At 44.9% G+C, this 19,051-nt stretch overlaps 9 protein-coding genes across 9 annotated transcripts; 3 read left to right on the forward strand and 6 right to left on the reverse strand.

Moving 5' to 3' along the window:
* Positions 1–57: 57 nt before the first annotated feature.
* On the reverse strand, positions 58–1,391 carry BGW36DRAFT_393516 (pyridoxal phosphate-dependent transferase; the record flags this gene model as incomplete). The annotated part of the gene is made up of 2 exons (XM_046217817.1): positions 58–1,287; positions 1,359–1,391. 2 exons carry the CDS (start codon positions 1,389–1,391, stop codon positions 58–60), a joined length of 1,263 nt encoding a protein of 420 aa, XP_046076078.1.
* Positions 1,392–3,683: 2,292 nt separating this feature from the next.
* On the forward strand, positions 3,684–5,219 carry BGW36DRAFT_393517 (putative endo-1,4-beta-mannosidase; the record flags this gene model as incomplete). The annotated part of the gene is made up of 4 exons (XM_046217818.1): positions 3,684–3,906; positions 3,979–4,683; positions 4,739–4,867; positions 4,933–5,219. The coding sequence occupies 4 exons, from the start codon at positions 3,684–3,686 to the stop codon at positions 5,217–5,219; spliced, it is 1,344 nt and encodes a 447-aa protein (XP_046076079.1).
* Positions 5,220–5,604: 385 nt separating this feature from the next.
* BGW36DRAFT_354495 (uncharacterized protein) lies at positions 5,605–6,663 on the reverse strand (the record flags this gene model as incomplete). The annotated part of the gene is made up of 3 exons (XM_046213529.1): positions 5,605–6,151; positions 6,172–6,320; positions 6,466–6,663. The coding sequence occupies 3 exons, from the start codon at positions 6,661–6,663 to the stop codon at positions 5,605–5,607; spliced, it is 894 nt and encodes a 297-aa protein (XP_046076080.1).
* A 163-nt stretch (positions 6,664–6,826) lies between these two features.
* BGW36DRAFT_368759 (guanylate kinase) lies at positions 6,827–7,646 on the reverse strand. The gene is made up of 2 exons (XM_046215026.1): positions 7,578–7,646; positions 6,827–7,512 (listed from the first exon to the last, which is right to left on the reverse strand). The coding sequence occupies exons 1-2, from the start codon at positions 7,585–7,587 to the stop codon at positions 6,932–6,934; spliced, it is 591 nt and encodes a 196-aa protein (XP_046076081.1). The 5' UTR covers positions 7,588–7,646; the 3' UTR covers positions 6,827–6,931.
* A 1,038-nt stretch (positions 7,647–8,684) lies between these two features.
* Positions 8,685–10,514, reverse strand: BGW36DRAFT_403542 (uncharacterized protein). Its single transcript, XM_046218901.1, has 2 exons — positions 9,349–10,514; positions 8,685–9,288 (listed from the first exon to the last, which is right to left on the reverse strand). Exons 1-2 carry the CDS (start codon positions 10,345–10,347, stop codon positions 8,875–8,877), a joined length of 1,413 nt encoding a protein of 470 aa, XP_046076082.1. The 5' UTR covers positions 10,348–10,514; the 3' UTR covers positions 8,685–8,874.
* A 964-nt stretch (positions 10,515–11,478) lies between these two features.
* On the reverse strand, positions 11,479–12,052 carry BGW36DRAFT_393518 (uncharacterized protein; the record flags this gene model as incomplete). Its single annotated transcript, XM_046217819.1, is given in 3 exon segments — positions 11,479–11,727; positions 11,821–11,967; positions 11,987–12,052. The coding sequence occupies 3 exon segments, from the start codon at positions 12,050–12,052 to the stop codon at positions 11,479–11,481; spliced, it is 462 nt and encodes a 153-aa protein (XP_046076083.1).
* A 986-nt stretch (positions 12,053–13,038) lies between these two features.
* On the forward strand, positions 13,039–14,401 carry BGW36DRAFT_82343 (uncharacterized protein). The gene is made up of 5 exons (XM_046222615.1): positions 13,039–13,281; positions 13,342–13,512; positions 13,568–13,696; positions 13,754–13,879; positions 13,941–14,401. Exons 1-5 carry the CDS (start codon positions 13,146–13,148, stop codon positions 14,267–14,269), a joined length of 891 nt encoding a protein of 296 aa, XP_046076084.1. The 5' UTR covers positions 13,039–13,145; the 3' UTR covers positions 14,270–14,401.
* A 206-nt stretch (positions 14,402–14,607) lies between these two features.
* BGW36DRAFT_403545 (Sodium/hydrogen exchanger family-domain-containing protein) lies at positions 14,608–16,631 on the reverse strand (the record flags this gene model as incomplete). The annotated part of the gene is made up of 3 exons (XM_046218902.1): positions 16,209–16,631; positions 15,314–16,158; positions 14,608–15,267 (listed from the first exon to the last, which is right to left on the reverse strand). The coding sequence occupies exons 1-3, from the start codon at positions 16,465–16,467 to the stop codon at positions 14,608–14,610; spliced, it is 1,764 nt and encodes a 587-aa protein (XP_046076085.1). The 5' UTR covers positions 16,468–16,631.
* A 572-nt stretch (positions 16,632–17,203) lies between these two features.
* On the forward strand, positions 17,204–17,955 carry BGW36DRAFT_368770 (EthD domain-containing protein). The gene has a single exon (XM_046215027.1). The coding sequence runs from the start codon at positions 17,312–17,314 to the stop codon at positions 17,702–17,704; it is 393 nt and encodes a 130-aa protein (XP_046076086.1). The 5' UTR covers positions 17,204–17,311; the 3' UTR covers positions 17,705–17,955.
* Positions 17,956–19,051: the final 1,096 nt, after the last annotated feature.

Consider the following 19,051-nt stretch of genomic DNA (forward strand, 5'->3'; position numbering starts at 1 on the left):
TATTCCCGTTATCAATTCGTGAAATTTCTCATATTAGAAAGCTGTTATCCACTTTTATCAAAGTCGAGAAACATGGGGTAACTGCGGTGCAGCTTTGACTCTATCAAATCCGTCATTCAAAAATGCTTCAATTTCAGTGATCCCCTTCTCCATGACCTCGGTACTCCCCGTCAAGTGCCAGCGCACAAACCCCTTGATGTCCTGTCCTGCTTGCCCACCGGTTTCCTTTGACCCATCTCCGAAACACAAGCTTCCAGGTACCAATAAAACACCTTTCACGGCTTTTAGTTTTTCACAGAAGTCGATATCGTCCACTGGCCTATCGACATCTTTGCGAAATTGTACAAAGGCTGTTGCACCAGAGGTAGGTTTTGTCCATGCTACCTTTGGCACATTACGCTGCACGAACTTTTCAAGGATTGATATGTTGGTCTGTGCTTGGTGAAGTTGTCTCTGTAGAATATTACCCCTACAACGAGATGACAAGGCCTCGACGGCGATGGCTTCGTCAAGAGCGCCACATTCGCCAGATAGATACTTGGCCATGTTGTGGAAAGCCCGAAGTGCGCGCCGTTCTTTGGTGACAACCCAGCCGACTCGGAGGCCCGCTAGGGCCCAGGCTTTGCTTAATGACCCGGTAACAACTATTTGGGGGTATTCATCACTAAACTCTAGAAACGAAGACGAATCAACTTCGGAGTCGTAAAAGAGAGGGCGGAAAATCTCGTCCACGTGTAACCAGATATTGTATTTCTTGGCTATATCCACAATCTGGCGTCGTCTTTTACCCGTGAGAGAAGATCCGGTAGGGTTGTGCGGGTTGTTCAAGACAAGCAACTTGGTTTTGCCTTTCTGAACGAGGGCTTCCAGCTCATTAATATCTGCATCCCAGCCCTTCGTGGGGTCCATTTTCCACAATGAAACATTCACGCCAGGAAGTGCCTTTGGAATCGCTAGCAATTGGCCAAATGTGGGGTACTGCACGATAACATGGTCTCCGGGCTGCAACAGTGACTGCATGACCACCGCATTGCCCCCAGTGGAGCCCGCAGTCGTTAGGACATGCTCTGTCGTGACACCGTCAGTGTCGCTGAATATAGCCGTAGCGATGGATTTACGGATTATAAAACTGGTAGGGAGTTCTAAAGAAAGTGAATTGAGCGATTCTAGATTTCTGGTGGTGGTTTCTGGGTCAGTCGACAGGGAGACAAGACTCTCAAGCGTCAGAGCAACAGGAGCAGAGCCGAAGAAGCTGTAGAGCGTGTTGGGGAAATGGTCGTTCACCCACTATATTCATAGTAGTCAGGTTTTAATCTGATTAGAAATTCAAGACTGAGCTGCTTGTATTGTTCACGTACTTTGATGAGCTCGAAGGTTTCGATGTTGTGCATGGTGAAGTTATCGGTGCGCGTGTAGACGAAAGAATTTCTATCAATCCTGCGTATCGTAAATTTAATCAAGAGGGGAAATTTTTTAAACGGAATGTCGCCAGTTGCTTTTGATATACTGACTGAGAAGGGAAAGAAAGGTGAGTCATACCATGCTGTGTTCGTATAAGCATTTTGCATCCCCGCCTTGACGAAAGACGAGATGAGTCAAGCTGACTGACCAATTAACTGGAGTACGGTAGCCGATAAGAGAGTTAACTGTATGGAGGCCCACGCATAGTTTAATATCATACTCGTTTATTCATTGGCGATTTTTTAAATTTTTAATTTCAGTCGATGAAATAATGGATATTTTTAAATTATACGTTACCAAATGAAGTATCAGATAATGTAAGGAAAAGCGGAACTAACCATCGGTATCCTCACTATCATCTGTGAAGAATGCCAAAGGCACCAAGGCATATATCACCCGTGCCAAAACATATGAGCGTGTAATATAATCACGTATATATTAAAACGGAAACTTTTTATATGAATAATTCTCTATAAATAATAATCGAATTATTCTAATGACTTTCGCATTCATCTTTCAACTTGGTACCCTCTCCTGGACCCCCCTGCATAACTAATCCAGAGCATTGATAGCAACGGTGGTGCAAATATTGTTTACTACTTCTTCGTAACGACCGCAGTCTTTCACCTTCTCGTCTTCTCGATAGTTCTAGAAACAACCAAACTGAGTTCGACCATGGTCGACATCCCTCAAAAGAACAAGACCTTAAATTGGCCTTAAAACGACTACGTTAGTAGGCATATCGCCGGAAATGACCTGGAGATGTGATCGACGATCTGCATTGTTAGCGACTGACTAGGTACTCTGTCTGCTGCTTGTCTACATTACCATTCTATCCAAGAGTGTCCACATTCAACTTCTTGATTCTCCCCTTTTCATTGATGGATAGGCAATTACCTAAGGATAGCTCTCTGCTCATCGCCAATTAGACGGGTTTAGATACGATAATCAAACCACCATCATAATCACCATCATGATCCTCCATTTCACTGGCCTAGCTTGTTCCGTTACTTTATTCACCACACCCAGTGTGTCCGCACAACCTGCCGCTTCGTTGCCTGTGAGTATTTTGTGTTGCATTTACGTCTATACCCATTCACATTGTTGAGAGTCTATGCGTCAGCCGAGAGTATAGTTAGCTTAAGGCTTCTCAAGACCCACGAAGCCGATGACTTTGTTACCTCAGATTCCCAAAATCGACCATCCTAATGACTTCACTCGCATGATCCTCATAGCGTCAAGGCCGCACACGAACCCTGCGACATCATGGATTTAGGTCAAGAGAATAGCTAGACTCTGGATGCCATAGAGAATACAAAAAAAAAAAACTCGAACAGTTGAAGAAGAACGGAAGAAGAATGGAAAATGTTTCGCCGGAGTGACCACAATCGTCACGGGAAGCTTCCTCCAGTGGCGCTCGCTTCATTTTGTCTCTAGGTCCTGCTCGTCAAGCCCGCCGTTTCAAAACAATCTTAAGAGGTTAGAGCGGAGCTCGTCCGATGTTTGCTGTGCCGAGAACAGCAAGCCACACTATCTAGAACCGGAAGGATTGGATATCTCGGAAATTCGATAATCATTAAAATATGATTTTGAGGCCGACATTCCACGGTGAAGACCCTCCAACTGCAGATATCAATTGGTGTGTTGTATTTTATTGTAACCACGAGGCTATGTCAAGAATGCATGTGTTATTAGCGCCCTCTATTCTCAAACATTTATCCTCGTTAATCTCGTTTTTACCCTTCGTTTTTACCCTGCGGGTTGTATTTATTTAACCTTGCCATTCAGGTCACGCAGTGTTCCCGTGCTGGATAAAGCAAGCCCGTCGGCGTCAGCAGGAGAGTTCCACCCGCATTTTACCTGATTAGGAACGGGGTAACGTTTATAAGACGAAAAACACTGACAATAATTTTGGGCAATAAACTTAATGAAACTAACCTTCCTTCTTTGAATCTGAGGAGTCATGTGGGGTAGACGCCACAATGCCGGTTCAGGAAAAAGTGAAGTTTCGCAGAAATTCAATATGAAAATTTGGCTCCTCTGGCCATCACATTCATGGGATATGGGGAATCACCTTCGGCAGTGACTATGAGTCTAATTCACAGAACCTACGGAGAGGGTTGCCGTGAAAAACTATATATAAAGCCCTCCGGTGCCCGACGGTTCTTTTGTTGGATCAACAAGCAAGATACGAATAAAGAGACAGGCCAAACCTCTTCAAAATGAGGTATTCAATTCTCTTCACTTCTTCCTTGGTCGGCTTGGCCGCTTCCCAGACAGGAAATTACGGCCAATGCGGTGGCGAAAACTGGAGCGGCGCAACGACTTGCAACGCTGGCTGGTCATGCCAGTATCAAAACCCTTGGTATAGCCAGTGCCTTCCAGTAAGCTCGTCCGTGTCGTCCTCAGCGAGCACGACAAGCTCCTCATCGTCCTCGACATCAGGTGATGACATTTTTCCATCTCGTAAGCGTTTGTCTATAAGCTCTGTCAGCTGACCGTGGATACGATGTCCAGCACCGACGACTCTGACAACAACGACGTCGGCATTGTCGACAACTACCTCTACATCAACCACGACCTCTACCTCGGCAACTGGTAGCCCAACTGGTAGCTCTTTGCCCTACGCCAAAGGTCCCAGCTTCGTAGTTGATGGTAAAGAGGGATACATTGCTGGCACCAATTCTTACTGGATTTCTTTTCTCACCAACAATGCCGATGTTGACTTGGTTATGGGTCATTTAAAGTCATCAGGCCTAAAGTATCTGCGAGTTTGGGGTTTTAATGATGTCAACACTCAGCCTAGCTCAGGAACAGTGTGGTTTCAATTGCTTGAAAACGGTCAGCAAACAATTAACACTGGTGCTGATGGATTGCAGCGTCTTGATTATGTTGTGCAGTCTGCTGAAGCTCACGATATCAAATTAATCATCAACTTTGTCAACAACTGGGATGATTACGGTGGTATGAATGCATATGTTAACAACTATGGTGGTAATCAAACTGAATGGTATACGAATACTGAGGCACAAAGTGCGTATCAGAATTACATCAAGGCTGTTGTGGGCCGATATATTGGATCTCCAGCCATCTTTGCCTGGGAGCTGGCCAATGAACCCCGCTGCAGTGGCTGCAGCACTGATGTGATCTACAACTGGGTTAAGGCGACTAGTGAATTCATTAAGTCACTTGAACCTGATCGCATGGTGTGTATTGGTGATGGTAAGTATCCTATTCTATGAATGAAAATAAAACATCGCAACTAATCATCTTGCAGAGGGTATGGGTCTTACAACTGGTTCGGATGGTAGCTATCCCTACACGTACTACGAGGGAAATAACTGGCAAGAGACTTTGACCATTCCTACCATTGATTTCGGAACTTTTCATATGTACCCGAGTCAATGTCAGTCTTTCCCCCTCTCCCCATTTCCTCCTATACATATATAAAGTGCTAACAATTCAAATTAGGGGGCGAGCAAGATTCATGGGGATCTTCGTGGGTCACTTCTCATGGAGAAGCCTGCCAGGCCGCTGGGAAACCATGCCTCTTGGAAGAATATGGTTCGACTACTCACTCCAATGAGGTCCCCTGGCAAACCACTGCCATTAGCAGCGTTGCCGCCGATTCGTTCTGGCAGTGGGGTGATACCCTGAGCACCTCACTCTCTCTCGATGACTATGCTATCTACTATGGTAGCAGCGACTACACCTTGCTGGTTACGGATCATGTTGCCGCCATCAACGCGGCGGCTTAAATCCGGAACCTGTGGTATTATTTATTTGCTGCGTTTGGTGATAACCAGTGAATGGGTTGGAAGCTTCTCAATTCATATTGTTCTGACCTTTAATGTCCGTTTGATTCTCTGTCGCCAGTGTTTCCACGTATTTCGATTCAATCCGATTACGCGTTCATTGATTTACTGTGCATGTACTTTAAGGAAACGAAAAGCGAGAAGAAACTCACCACGTATATAAACAAGTGCCTAAATATACACAAATTCAACGGCTTCAGACGATTTCAATCTAATGCAGTAGCGCTACCCCTATATCAGCATATTAATCTTTAATCTCATAAATGTGCATACATGGAGACATAACACAAGCCCAGATGCCAGGAAACCAAGATATTGCCACAGGCAATCACTCGCTATAAATTGTGTTATTCCATAGGCTCCGGAGCTGTACATCGCGAACCCACACCCTTTCAGCCCAGTCATTCTTGAATATAAAATGTATTATCTTGCTCTCCCCCTTGGCCAACCAAAAACCATTGTCGGAGAAATGCCCATACACTCCAAGCGGATGCTCCAGCCACACCCATGCCACAATGCCCATTGTAGCCTTGACAGTATATTCATAGGCACCATTAGAAGTACTATAAGCTAATATAAACCCTGGATCCTGTGGTTGTTCTTCTTGAAGTGACACTGGATGGAAGTAGGAGGTATGCGCGTATTTCTGCGATATTTCAGAATTCGGCGCTTGCCCAAGCGCCGACATATCGATTTGGAGAACCAGATCAGTAAGATCGTGGGTTGATGCAGCATTAATCTGGACGTTCGCGTTGTATGCGAGCGTCGAGTTGATTGCGCCGATAGTGAACAAAATAAATTGCGTATCATTGCCTCCGACGGGTCCTGACACGGCCGTTCCCAATCCATCCACGATAGCTTTACCGTTTCCTTGACTATTGACCATAAGTCAGACATTGCCCATGTTGGCGCTGTCCATAGGCGTTCAAGTTTCCAGTACATGGAACCCAAGGTTCGATTGGGCATGTCTATTTCGTGACGATAAAATGCTAGTTCTAGGTGTAGTAGTCTGCATGGAAGACTTGAGTTGTCCAGCACCAGGCACTAAACAAGTAAGTGACAGGTTAACTTTAGAAGGAATTCATTTCAAACCTGAAGTTGGCAACACAATAGGAGATATTTGGAATCGGTTACCATGCTTTCAGAGCCGCAGCCATTTGCTCAAGTCCAAAATCGACTGCTCCCTTACGATGTCACCATCCCCATATTGCCGGTTTCGATGAATCACCATATCCGAGAAGAATGAGAGCTGATCTTTAGGTACTGCTTGCTTCCGTGAATAGATAGATGACATAGACTGGAGTCCAAACTCTGTAGCAAAGCGGCTAATTGGATAGCTGCTAGCATCGAAGACTTGATTGACGTTGTAATTGTAAGAGTCTATCATTTTGAAATATTATAAGTGCACAGCATGAACTTTTTCAGTGTGCACCAATTATATAGAACCAACCTACCGACCCGTGTTTTGGTACAGATATTCACTATCAGATGTGTTTTTATAGCGAGGAATTTCCGGCATATCGGGTGAGAAATTGAGGCTAAGAATGCGATTGAAGAATGCATCTAGTATCAATATTATGAAACTATATAATATCGAATAACACTAATACAGACATTCAACTCGATATCGAAAACCTAGCAAACAGACTATCTAATTATATCGGACTATATACAAAATCGTGAAGTTCTTTATATGCTTTTTCCAAATCATCATTGATAATGATCAAATCGTAAACATCGTTTTGCGTCTCCGCATATTCTACCTCAACTCGAGCTTGGGTCAACCTCTCCCGTATATCTACTTCTTCCTCAGTAGCTCGGTTCCTCAGACGGGCCTCGAGAGCGTGGAAGCTCGGTGGCTTGATGAAGACATATCGAGCATCAATAGACCCACTTTCTTTCATCTGTTGAACACCCTGCATCTCAATATCAAGCACAACCACTAGCCCCTTTGCCCTCTGGGTTTCTATAGCTTTCTTGCTGGTTCCGTAGTAATGCCCATTAAACAACGCGTATTCCACGAAGGCGCCTTGAGAGACCAAGGCGGGAAACTCGGCAGGGGAAATAAAGAAATAGTCTTTCCCCTCGACTTCATGAGGCCGCCGCTTGCGCGTTGTATGACTAACAGATAGGGCAAAGGTGTCTGGGTGTGCGTCAAACAGCTTCTGGTAAAGGGTGCCTTTGCCAACGCCTGAAGGACCGGATATGATTATGGGACGGCGATCCGGGGGAGGAGCTGCAGGTGTCAGCGGGGGGGGCCTATCTTAGCTTTTGATAAAAGAAACCCGAGTGGCCACTTACTGGGAGCCATGATGCTCACCACGTTGTGTCGCCGTGAGTGCGTAGTGGTGGTTATTTATTCCACATTCATTCAATGTTATTGATCCGATCGTACTGTTTGTTTGTTGATCTATTGAGGGCGGGGTAGTGGGGTAGTGGGGCACGATCGTAGTGATTTATTGGCTCTATGGTCGCACTGCTGGCTTGTGAGTCGCTGGCGCTTACGTAACCGTCGTGAGAGAGTACAGTCTAGTCTTAACATGGAATGGCTGTATTTTACATTACGGTGTCTCGAGCCTTAAGGTGCAATTACTGCTTTTATAGATAATAATACATAGTTCTGTGGCCTAAATTCCTGGACTAATTTTGTTCTGCATTCATATAGAGCTGACTATACGCACATCCAATACCGAGTGGTAGTTTTCATTCTCGTTTATTACGACCAATCATAAGAAATGACGTCAAAAAATAAGATGGGAACTTTGTGGACATTGATTTCCAGTCTCCGGAAGTTTATCCCGCATAACCGGAAATCACACTGGTTGAAGTGACATCCACAAAACTGTTTGAATTCATGCTAATGCCTTTAAAGCATGGAAAGCAATGCTTTATTAGGAGCTTGGCCCGACCATATATATCGTTTTTTACATGTTTTTATCCTTTTTTGTTGCCTGGAACAGTGGTTACCCTCGCCATAGGGCCAACGGCTTTGGCTTCACAGATAATAAACGTAAGTGATGACCATCATGATTCAGGGAAGGGTTTCTCTAATTAGGAGTAGAGGATTGTGCAATGGCTACTAGCCAATATTTTTGAGAACAAAATGCACTGGATGTTGGCAAAGAAAAAGGAAAAGAATCGAATTTGTTTTGAATTGGCTATCATCGTCCGTGGAGGATGATAGCATCCTTTCTGAGACGTTGTCTCCCATACGGGATATAGAACGATCTCTAAGTTTGGCGGGTGCCAATAGAAATGAGGCTACACATGACTTGTATCTTGTCGAAGAACCCCCCTGCAAGTCTTGTAGGGAATGGAATACCAACTGTGACAGGCAACGGCCAAGATGCTCGCGTTGTTTAGACGAGCAATTGGTGTGTTTCTATATTGAACCGGGGAAGCTGCATTCACACAAGGTCCATGAATTATCTTTGCATATATAGGCCTCATAATACATTGTATCCCATCGTTCTTCATTGTGAAAAGAAAGGTCAAATCGTGAATATGACTTGCAGAGTAGGAATTCCGCGTCATGAAGCACAAGCTGAACATAACTTCAACTCGACATCACTGCCGCCTGTTCAACTGGAAACTAATTCTACATAATCGACTCGTACGCTGGCGGCGGTGGAAACGAAGATGTATATTGACGTTCTCCAAAGGCACCTAGGCTTAGATCACGATAAATTGGTGGGAAATAAGTTGGTGAAACACATGCAGTCCCTATGCTATCGGCTTGTTGGGTATTATTTCCGGCAATAGCACTAGGAGGTTGGGTGACGATAGTCGCCAAGTCATGGCTAGAAAGCCGTTCACTCGTATCCGATATTCGAGCCCAATCGGTTAAATTGCCATCTGTCCCCATGTCGTTTTGCGAATACTGGGGTACAAACATGTTGTGGACTTGAGTATGGGGCGATCGGATGCAAAAGGCGGTTTCTGCGGTAAGACGACACAGGGTCGGCCTATGAGGTGAATATTCGTTTGGGGGTGTAGTAACATCTATGATGAACTGCGTTGTTCAGTCAGCCGGATTCTGATTCTGAGTAAGAGCCACCAAGGGAGGACATACAAGCAGTGAGTGCGTTACCCGTAACTTTTCACAATCTACATCCGAATGCATGGTGATAAATCGCGAACTTTCATCAGGAAGAGGTAAGTTGGTGTAAATTTTCACCGTTTCGCCTTGCTGTTCGAGGTTTATAAACGGGGAAACATCACAGGATGGCCCAACACAGCTAAACTTAGCCGCCGATAAATCCCTGCATTTCCCTTTCATTAACAATTTCCTACGTAGCTTGGGCTCCTTCCCCTTAACATCTGAGTAGGTGATTTTCTGACCCAAGTAGACTTGGATTATTATAGACTGTATGTCGCGGCATGAAACTGTGATTGCAATTGGAATGTCCCCATCTATTGGAGCTCCTTTGCCAGAAACTTCTACCTGATAGGGTATCCGCTTGTTCCACGTCCTTGAAAGGCTGATGTGTTCAGTATCGTGCTGATACATTTCATCTGGACAGCGAAGTACAGTAACCTCTTGGCTCTGGGAGATGTCACGATTGAATATGCCGGGTCGGTACACAAGCGCTTGAAGATGGTATTTCAGCTGATAACCACCAATATCAAAGGATTCGGGAAGCATTTGATCAGGGGTCAGCTCAAATCCATACACGTATCGGCCTGGTGTGAGTATTTCATGGCAATTGGGTCTATGATTTTCAGACTCGGTAGTCGAAGAGGCGAAGCAGGTGGAACCTCGCCTCTTTGCTCTGCAATTCCTATCTGAAAATAGGGTATTGCTATAGGTACGAGACCCAACTCCAAGCATCGGCCAGGTCTGGCTGACGATGAGTTGATCATTGGCCCTCCGTCGTCCAACTTTCCGAGAGCGAATTGCTCCCTGAAACCTGATCACTGCATGCCGAATCCGTACTTCTTTGGATACGCTGAGGACAACACGACCACGTAGCACTGACGGGGCAGAAGAATGCGTAGTGACATATATCGTCGGCTCTAACAAAGATACACAAACAGTGATATCCGAATTGGAGCTTGGGGCAAAGGGCATTTCGATACCCAGTCGTCTGCCAGAAGCCGTCAATTGATATAGATTAACTGTTGGGTTCTAAACTTTTCTCTTCAGCCAAAATCAAGACAATGACAAATATATAGTACAAGTCACGATGTGAATATGTGAAGTCTCTTAAAACTCTCTTGTTCTTTTCTTTAGTTTTCTTTAGTTACATATTTGCAGTTCCTATATTTTAGGGAGGGGTTGGACTATGATTTCATTGACGTTTCCTGTTTCGGAGTGGGGATGATGCAATCTGTGGAGCTTGTGGTAGATCATAATATTTAGTCAGCTTTTACACCAGTTCTTTCTATACAAAACATTTAAGCCATCTATCTGGCTTTAATCGATTATTCAATTGAAACTCAATACAAAACCTCGATTATCGAATTTGTATGATCAAACAGAGTATATGTGATTATGACATTCGTCAATTGACTAAATACTATAGATAATGAATGACGTTTTCCTAACTTGCATCACATTGGACCCACGGCGGAACTAGCCTTAAGATCGTCAACTTTTATCGGATCTAATTGCTGATGCATACATCCTATAAGCCTTATGAAAGCCATAAGTTGCACCAATAACGGGTTTGTATTTTCGTTACATATGAGAAAGACCATAAACTTACCTCGGTCTAGAACATACTAATTATTTCGTAAATCCACTACATATGCAGCTACGAGGACCGGCTATTCTGTTCCTGGTTCGATTAAAATCTGCAAGTCTTTATAATTCTCCTAGTTGTCTGATCAAGCCAGCCTTTGCTCGGGCTTTAAAAGTGTCCCCTGGAGTTTGTTTCATTCTTCCACAGAAACGAATACTTCAACGGACGCTATGAACACGTACACAGCTATAGCAACAGGCATGGTCGATTGAAACCCCAAGAGAGTTGAAAAATCCGCCGCGCCTAAATGAAAGACTATGCTCTTTGTGAAGTTGCTATGCTTACAAACGATGAATCGAGCAGGTCACCTCAGCATTATTACGGCATCTATATTTCTATAACAGTCATACACGATGACCGCGATTTTGAACCTCACTATGGATTATCACCCCATCTCCACGGAGTATCCTCAGGAAACTCTCTAAAAAGGTCCGCAATTAGATCAACCGGTGCATTCATTAGCGCGGCTGGTGTATTAAAGGGAGATTGTTGGGAGCAGACGGATGTGAACGTGAAGGAACTAGTATCTTGGTCCGGGCGAATGAGTGGCTCATTGAGTCACTTTCCTGAGGGGAAAGCATCTGTTCGAGCGCGGGCAGAGCAAAGTTTTCTTCTTCGATGTGCGGTCCCAGGACCTTCATCAGATCATGGATTGCCGGGATGAAGCTGGGGTTCGAAGATCTTGTGTCTTGAAATTTCTTCAGTTTCTCTTTCATTTATGGCAGAAATAACCATCAGAATTCAAGAACCTAAAGGGGGGACGAGGTTCCCCTTTGCTGAGTAACAATTCATTAGCCTACAGTTTGGTGTTCTCCCCGATCTTTGTGCTCAATTTCTTTTCCATTGTGCAACCTTTTTTCAAAGACAGGATGAATAAATAACTCCTCCGCGCATAGGTGGTGGGCAAGCTCCCATGCGAACTGATTCTGCCAAATTGCCTTTTCGTCCTGGTCGATTAACGAGAACAATCTTTTCGTAGCAAGCTTCGAGTTCACGGTGGTCCTCCTTGATAGTGTCGGAGATGGCGTGCATTTTGACGGATAATCAAACTATCTCAGCGGTTCGTATGTTATACTCGGAGATACTACTTGACTCAGAAATGCCGTATCAACCACAGTGTGGGCCAAGTCATTTGATAGAACAGACCTCATTGCAAGCGGCATGCAGATAGTGGAGTGCGATTGGATCAGAAGATACTTCCCTATGCTTCAATATCGCATGACGATGATGCTGCGTGTCATGGTTCGGACATTCCTACGCTCCTAACGGTACCAGCACGAATAGCATCGAACAGGAGCCATTGTCTCGGCTTGTGGGAGAGTCACTGGCAGCTCAGACTCCTACCAGGTTCGCAGGCACTCGGCAAGCTCGCGGCAAGTATTCCGTACCCTGTAGCATTAGGCATTAGGCATTACCGATCGTTGGAAGCAGAAGTATAGCTTATCAGTCTGATGAACGTCACCAGCGGCGGCGATGAAATCATGGTCATGTCATCCCCGTAGCTGCAAATGGACTAGCTCACTGCACTAGCCCCGATGCGGACACAGCCAATCTGGGCGCGCCAAAAAGGCGGGTCTCATGACGTCGAATCATCAACCGTCTCGATTCATGCCTTGTTTCACGCTCCATCCACGATGCGGAAACATGGACCGCTGGCATGAATCAAGAATCACCTCTGAGCCTTAGTCGCCACAGTGATCACCGTCGATCTCCACGCCGGATCATCCCCAGATCCATCGCAGACAAAAGTTTGGAACCGCCAATAGGCATCTGAAACATCACCACAAGCCACGATGATGTGCTTTGTACAACGAACTCCCCTACCAAGAGGTGTGAAGTGATGCAATACCCATGTGGATGACGTCCGCCGACGGTGTCGATATTCTTTGCTTCCAAGAATGAATGGATCATTGCATTTCAATGGAAAAACGTCATGAACCACACAATACACATACGCATCAGTTCAGCAATCCCACGGTATATAAACGACGGAATGATAATTAAATTCCAGTAATACTTGTCCACAATCACGGATACGATTAATATTGAACTGTCCCGATCAACCAAATCTCACACAGTATTTTAAACATTTGAATACTTTCAAGACAGGACTGATACCACCAATATGTCGAACTTCATCCATAAGGTCAAAGATGCTATCACGCATGACCACCATGACGAGCCCAGTCGCTCCTCAAATGCTGGTCCCCATGACTCTAAACTAGCCAATAAGTTGGATCCTCGTGTCGACAGTGACCGGGGTAAGTACATACAGCATTTGTGCTTTCCACTTTCAGCATCATCTAACAAAACATGATCAGATAACCGCGCGGCGCGTACTGATACCAGTACTGGTGGCACTAGCGGAGTTTCCTCGTCCCCTTACGATAACACCACGACTACAACTACTACGGGATACGCTGGCGGATCAGGAACAACTAAACCTGGTCGTACGTCGAACCAAGCTGATTCCCGCATTGATAGCAACCGAAGTATGATCCCACATCTTTAACATACTCTGTCGGGACGCTTTTCTAACGTAGATAGCTCAATATGGAACTGCACCTGGTGTAGGCTCTGGCAGTGGGTACGGCAATAACCCCCAATCAACCAACGCTGGCCCTCACAGCTCCAACCTAGCCAACAAGGCAGACCCCCGTATTGACAGTACCCAGAGTATGTACAATACCTTGAACCTGAAAATTTTCAAAAACAATATTCTAATCTTTATAGGCCAATATGCTCCTGCTAGCGGCGTTTCTTCCGGGGTTGCCTTTGCCGACCCTCGATCAACAAATGCTGGTCCTCATGGTTCCACTCTAGGCAATGTGGCAGATCCCCGTGTCGACAGTAACCGAGGTATGTAGTGTCTCTTATGTTATCCTTCCTCAAGGAAGATCTATGCTAAACCCCAAAACAGGTCAATATGGTACCACAAATGACTTCGCTTCAGGGGGGAGTGATTACAAAATGAATAACACCCAGTCCACCAATGTTGGCCCCCACGGTTCCAACATTGCTAACAAATTAGACCCTCGCGTGGATTCCGACTTAGACAATCGTGCTCGTCACCAGAATCTTGGCTCTGGGCTCGCTCCGGCAGGTAGTAGCTACACAACTCCAGGAAGCGGCAATGCTCAATATACTGCTGGTCCCCACAACTCCAATCTGACCAACAAATTGGATCCACGCGTGGATTCCGATCTCGATAATAGCAGGACCGTTGGTCGAGACGCAACCCGTTATTAATATCCTTGATAACTCTTGGCTTTGATGCCACCCGACTGACAAATCAAGTTATACGCGATGTCTTTATGTATTGATAGGTAGCTTAGTGTATTCACAATGCAATATGTATTCTTTTCACACCCAACATCACCCCTTACGACAAAATCCAATGACTGAAAGCTTCCCTTAATTAAAAACAAAATCTCTTATATCATGCTCTCACTTAGAGACGGCCGTATTGAAACCCAAAGAATTTCAATCGTCTGGTTATATAAAGAATCACTAAATGATCAATTTATTGGTGAGGTATCTACATTCAAAGGTTCTAAATACCTATTATCACTGACCGGTGACTAGAATTATATACCCCAAGCCCCCAGGGGATCCGTTCCACCCGAAACCTCCCTTAGGCGTTGCAGCTTCCTCACTCGTTTGACAATAATTCCCACGCAAATTGGACCTACCAATGTACAAATCGATATGGCCCAGATGACGATCAAATATATTTCCGAAGCTTCTCCAGAAGGTCCGGCGGAGAAAATACCCTGCCCCTCCGCAAGTGAAGCAATGAGATAGCCAATCTCTCCTCGTGCGACCATTGCTAGCCCGAGAATGGACGGTGGGTATAAAGATCTAGGTTTAGTAGGAATAGATACAACAGGCCGAGACACGATCCGACTTGCTGGGTGTGTGTCGGTGTTTGAGATGGAAGCTTTAGCATTCTCATCATTTGTCCCGGTGTTAGTGTCACCTTGTTGTCGAATTTCTGAACTTTGAGTCCCGGATGGAAGCGGCTTGTCCCCTTTTTTGTTTTTTGAACTTTGAGTGGTGGAAAAAGGGATAAAATAAAAAATCGATTTAAGACCGGCGGCACCAAGAGGTTGGCTTTGTGAAAATCTAACAAGCCATAGACCAGTCACCGCTTTTCCAAAGATCATCATAATAGCATAAACGAGGCCTCTCCAGACGATGCTTCCTTGGAACATTTTTGCGATGGGAATCGCAAAACCAATCGATGCCTGGGTATATTAGCTCGGTGTTCAGGAATTGAGGAAGAACGCTTACAAAAAACATGGGAACAAGGATTCGGTTGACAGGTTGTTTGTAATATGTCTTATAGACTATTTCACCCGTATGTACTTCACTGGGTGAGGTCTGCCGCTCTGGAGGACAAGTACTTGATGATCCTTCCCCATAGATGGAGGCACTTTGCTGATGCACATTCCCTTCTATGGGACTTCTAGCTTGGTTATGAACCGCACCAGTAGTTGAACGGGCGGCACCCGACGCCTTTATAACTGACTCTTTGGACTCACCTACCAACTCGTCAAATGAGGAGGTGATGATTCCGGCAATGTAAGCAGCAAAAAAGGTTGATGTTCCTGCATATGTGGCAGCAGAGACGATCCCAACTAGAACAGCCGTTTGTACGATAAATGCACAGGGCATAGTACGCAAGAATTCCGGGACTTTATTCTTCGAAAGTAGATATCGATTTAGGCCAGTTTTCAGGACAAATTTCCACAGAAGGTAGATACCAATGGCAAATCCGATCGAGACAAAGATCGGCCGAATGACTGTCACAATTTTGAAGGAATTTTCATTCTCACCAAGGTTCGAGATTACTTGGATCATTATGAGACCAACGACATCGTCTAGCATTGCCGCACTAGTTGTTACAGTGCCAAGCCGTGTAGCTAAAAGCTGTGTAGTTGATAGGATAGTAAAGGTGGTTCCCAAACTAGTTGCGCTAAGTGCCATGCCAGCTGCAAAAACTTGAAGAGAGCTTGTTGTCCCTAGTTTCTTGAGGGCAAACGATAAACCGATTGGTACGCCAATCCCAGTAACCGCGACAGCCACGGAAACAAGAAGGTTTCGTCTCAGCAATTTAACCGATGTTGACAAGCCACCTGCTTATATGAGCAAAGAACCTTTCCAGCAGGACGCAACGTAAACTCACCTTCGTAAACCAACATGATCAGACCCAGATAGCCGAGTTGCTGTATGACTGTTTCTGTCTCCTGATCAAGCCATTTTGCGCCGGGGGTGCCCCAGAGAATACCAATAAGTAGCTGACCAACCAAACCACAGTACAGGAATTTGTCAAGACAGGCGTTGACGAGGTTAAGCGCTAATAAAAACCCAGCTTGGTTGAGAACCGTAACAATCTGCGGTTCTGTGTATGCAAAGGCAGCTGCTGCCTCGCGTGGCACAGCCATTTTGTATCAGTCCCAATTGGATCTGAGGAACTGCAACTGTCCTGTCGAAATGGGCAAGGCCGTCAGACAATAAATGAAGAAACTTAACATAAAAGAGGACTCCATTAAAATTTACTGCTGATTATTGACAAAACTTGGCCTTTTGGGTGTAGAGATTCAAAAACTAAAAGTTATGGGATTGGAGAGTCCCGATCAACAAAAAGAAATCGGGGAAGTTATCGATGAGTGCGGAGTAGGATTAGTCATGCACTCTTCAGAACACCAAAAGAAACTTCCCTACAAATTTCTATAATGCTTTTAAAATATCGCGTATTTTATTCATGTATGCATTCTTGTATATATGTACTTCCAGTTCATACAGTCAATTGAAAGTAAGGGTGACGCGCCAACCTGAGACATAGCCTAGGGGCTGGGTACAGTGGTTAAACCTGAATATAGTAATAAAACAATATTAAGATCAATTGAATGGTACGGCTACATCAATTGATGCGTGTGCATTGTGAATATGCAAAATACAATAGAATTTACGCGATAGCCAGTTATTATATGCTCTACTTGGGAATAATCTCTCAACCAACACTGCAATGCTAAAGAGAGCAAGTAATCATTGTCAACCAACCAACTCCATCCGGCCTGGCTATTGGCCGGATGACTCACACTTATACGAGCCTGCCAATCAGGATCGCCGAATCTCTCTGTTATTTCGTTCTAATTTTTCAATGAGTACCCATTGTAAAGACGAGCGAGGGTATAAAATGACGAGAACATCCTCTCAATCTATCTGCTTTCCTGACAGTCATATAGGGAAATTAAGATTGTGCCATCTTTACAGGCCAACTTCACTATGCCGATCCACGGCCTTGTCATCGCATACCGGAAACCCGACACCACCCCAACAGAATTCCAAAACCACTACGAGAATAATCACGTCCCAATTCTACAACGACTAGCAGGTGAAGACTTTTTCCTTAGTCATCAGCGGTTCTACCTTGCTCGCGGTGAAGCGATTCCGGCCCCTGCCACGGTGGTCTTGGGTGACGATCAGGACTTCGAATATGACGCTTTAACTATCGTCACATTTAAAGATCAAGAGCATATGAACCGTTTCTATGCTAAGATAGGCACCCCCGAGGCCAAAAAAGAGATCGAGGAAGATGAGGCGAGGTTTCTAGATCGGACGAGACTAAAGGTTATTCTAATTGGAGACGTGAGGAAGACTGTAAACGAGAGCGCATAACTTGCTCGTTTAAGAACCAAGGAACGTGATTTTCAGTATCAGAGGGGATTTCAAACAAGATTGTCCGTACGCATTTTGTATTTTCGTGGATCGAGTTTGTGTATGACGCTTTCTTTTCTTCACTCTACATGTTATTTAAAGCTCCAAGGATACATTGAAGAGAGCGATGTACAGAAACGAACGCGAGCTATTGAAATACCCTGGATCATAAAATCTAAATCTAAAATATGGGTATCACTTGCGAAGTGGGAGGTTTCTGGGGTGTAATGTTCTAAACCTGTGTTTCACCGATCGGTCTATTAGTATGGACTGACCTCGAGGTCATCAAACACATGTGGTCCTCAGTACCAGGCCGAGCCCCAAATGGTTCTCTCAATGTTTCTGAGTGGTCCTTACTTGATACCATCGGTGAAACCATAAAGAGTTATTGGGAACTATGGTGTATAATGCCACTCTCACGTTGCGGCGAATCGAAAGTCGAGGCCTCCAGGCATCCCCAGATCTACACGATACCATACTTGCACGACACCATGTCTGTGAAAGCCTCATTCATTGGCAAGAAAAAGCTTAATCATCCCAATAAGACTATAGACTATGTTGGAATGAGAAAGTTATCGCATGATTATTTGCAATCACCAATCCCCACGTCAATGGGGAGGGCGATCAAACTACGAGACAGCCTTCTCGATTATATGGTGCCCTATGGAGCTTTTCATCACAATGGTTCTGAATCCCACATGGCACGGCCATTCTCGCAGTAACTTTGCACAAGTTGGTGTAGGTTTGCCCTTGGCTGTATCCGTGGATGATGTCTTTCAATCACGCCTTTTCAACAAAGCCTTTCCGCTATCGACCACGTTTATGAAGACATAGTTCTCTGCGGCCCTTTGAGCAAGGACTTTTTGCATTGCTGATCTTAGGATAAGCGGTGAAAAAGGGGACCTTTGCCGAATCCCATTCCGGAATCTTTTTAACTGCGGACGTTGCTTCAGGACTCTCTGCGACAAGCCAATTCGCCGTCCTATTGTCCTGGGGATATACGACATTCTGGTGATCACTCGTGTCTGCTGGAATCGTATACACGATTTTTACCCAATCAGGTAGTGAGCGCAATGCAGAGTTCTACATGTCTGCGTGGGCATTTGTCTTCCCGATGGGAGTATACACAAACGCAGCGATACAGTTAGCATATATCATGAACTCGCCATTTTTTTGCAGTCTGGTCTATTGTGCTTTCAATTTTGCTTCTTATTATATGGATTCCCGATCATATTTTTACCATTAAAGAATTCTAACTGCTAAATTCCTGGGAAGGGAGAATCGACCAGAAACTTCCACCAAGCATCG

The sequence above is a fragment of the Talaromyces proteolyticus genome (genome assembly GCF_021365285.1).
Source record: "Talaromyces proteolyticus strain PMI_201 chromosome Unknown BGW36scaffold_2, whole genome shotgun sequence".
NCBI classification, from domain to species: domain Eukaryota; kingdom Fungi; phylum Ascomycota; class Eurotiomycetes; order Eurotiales; family Trichocomaceae; genus Talaromyces; species Talaromyces proteolyticus.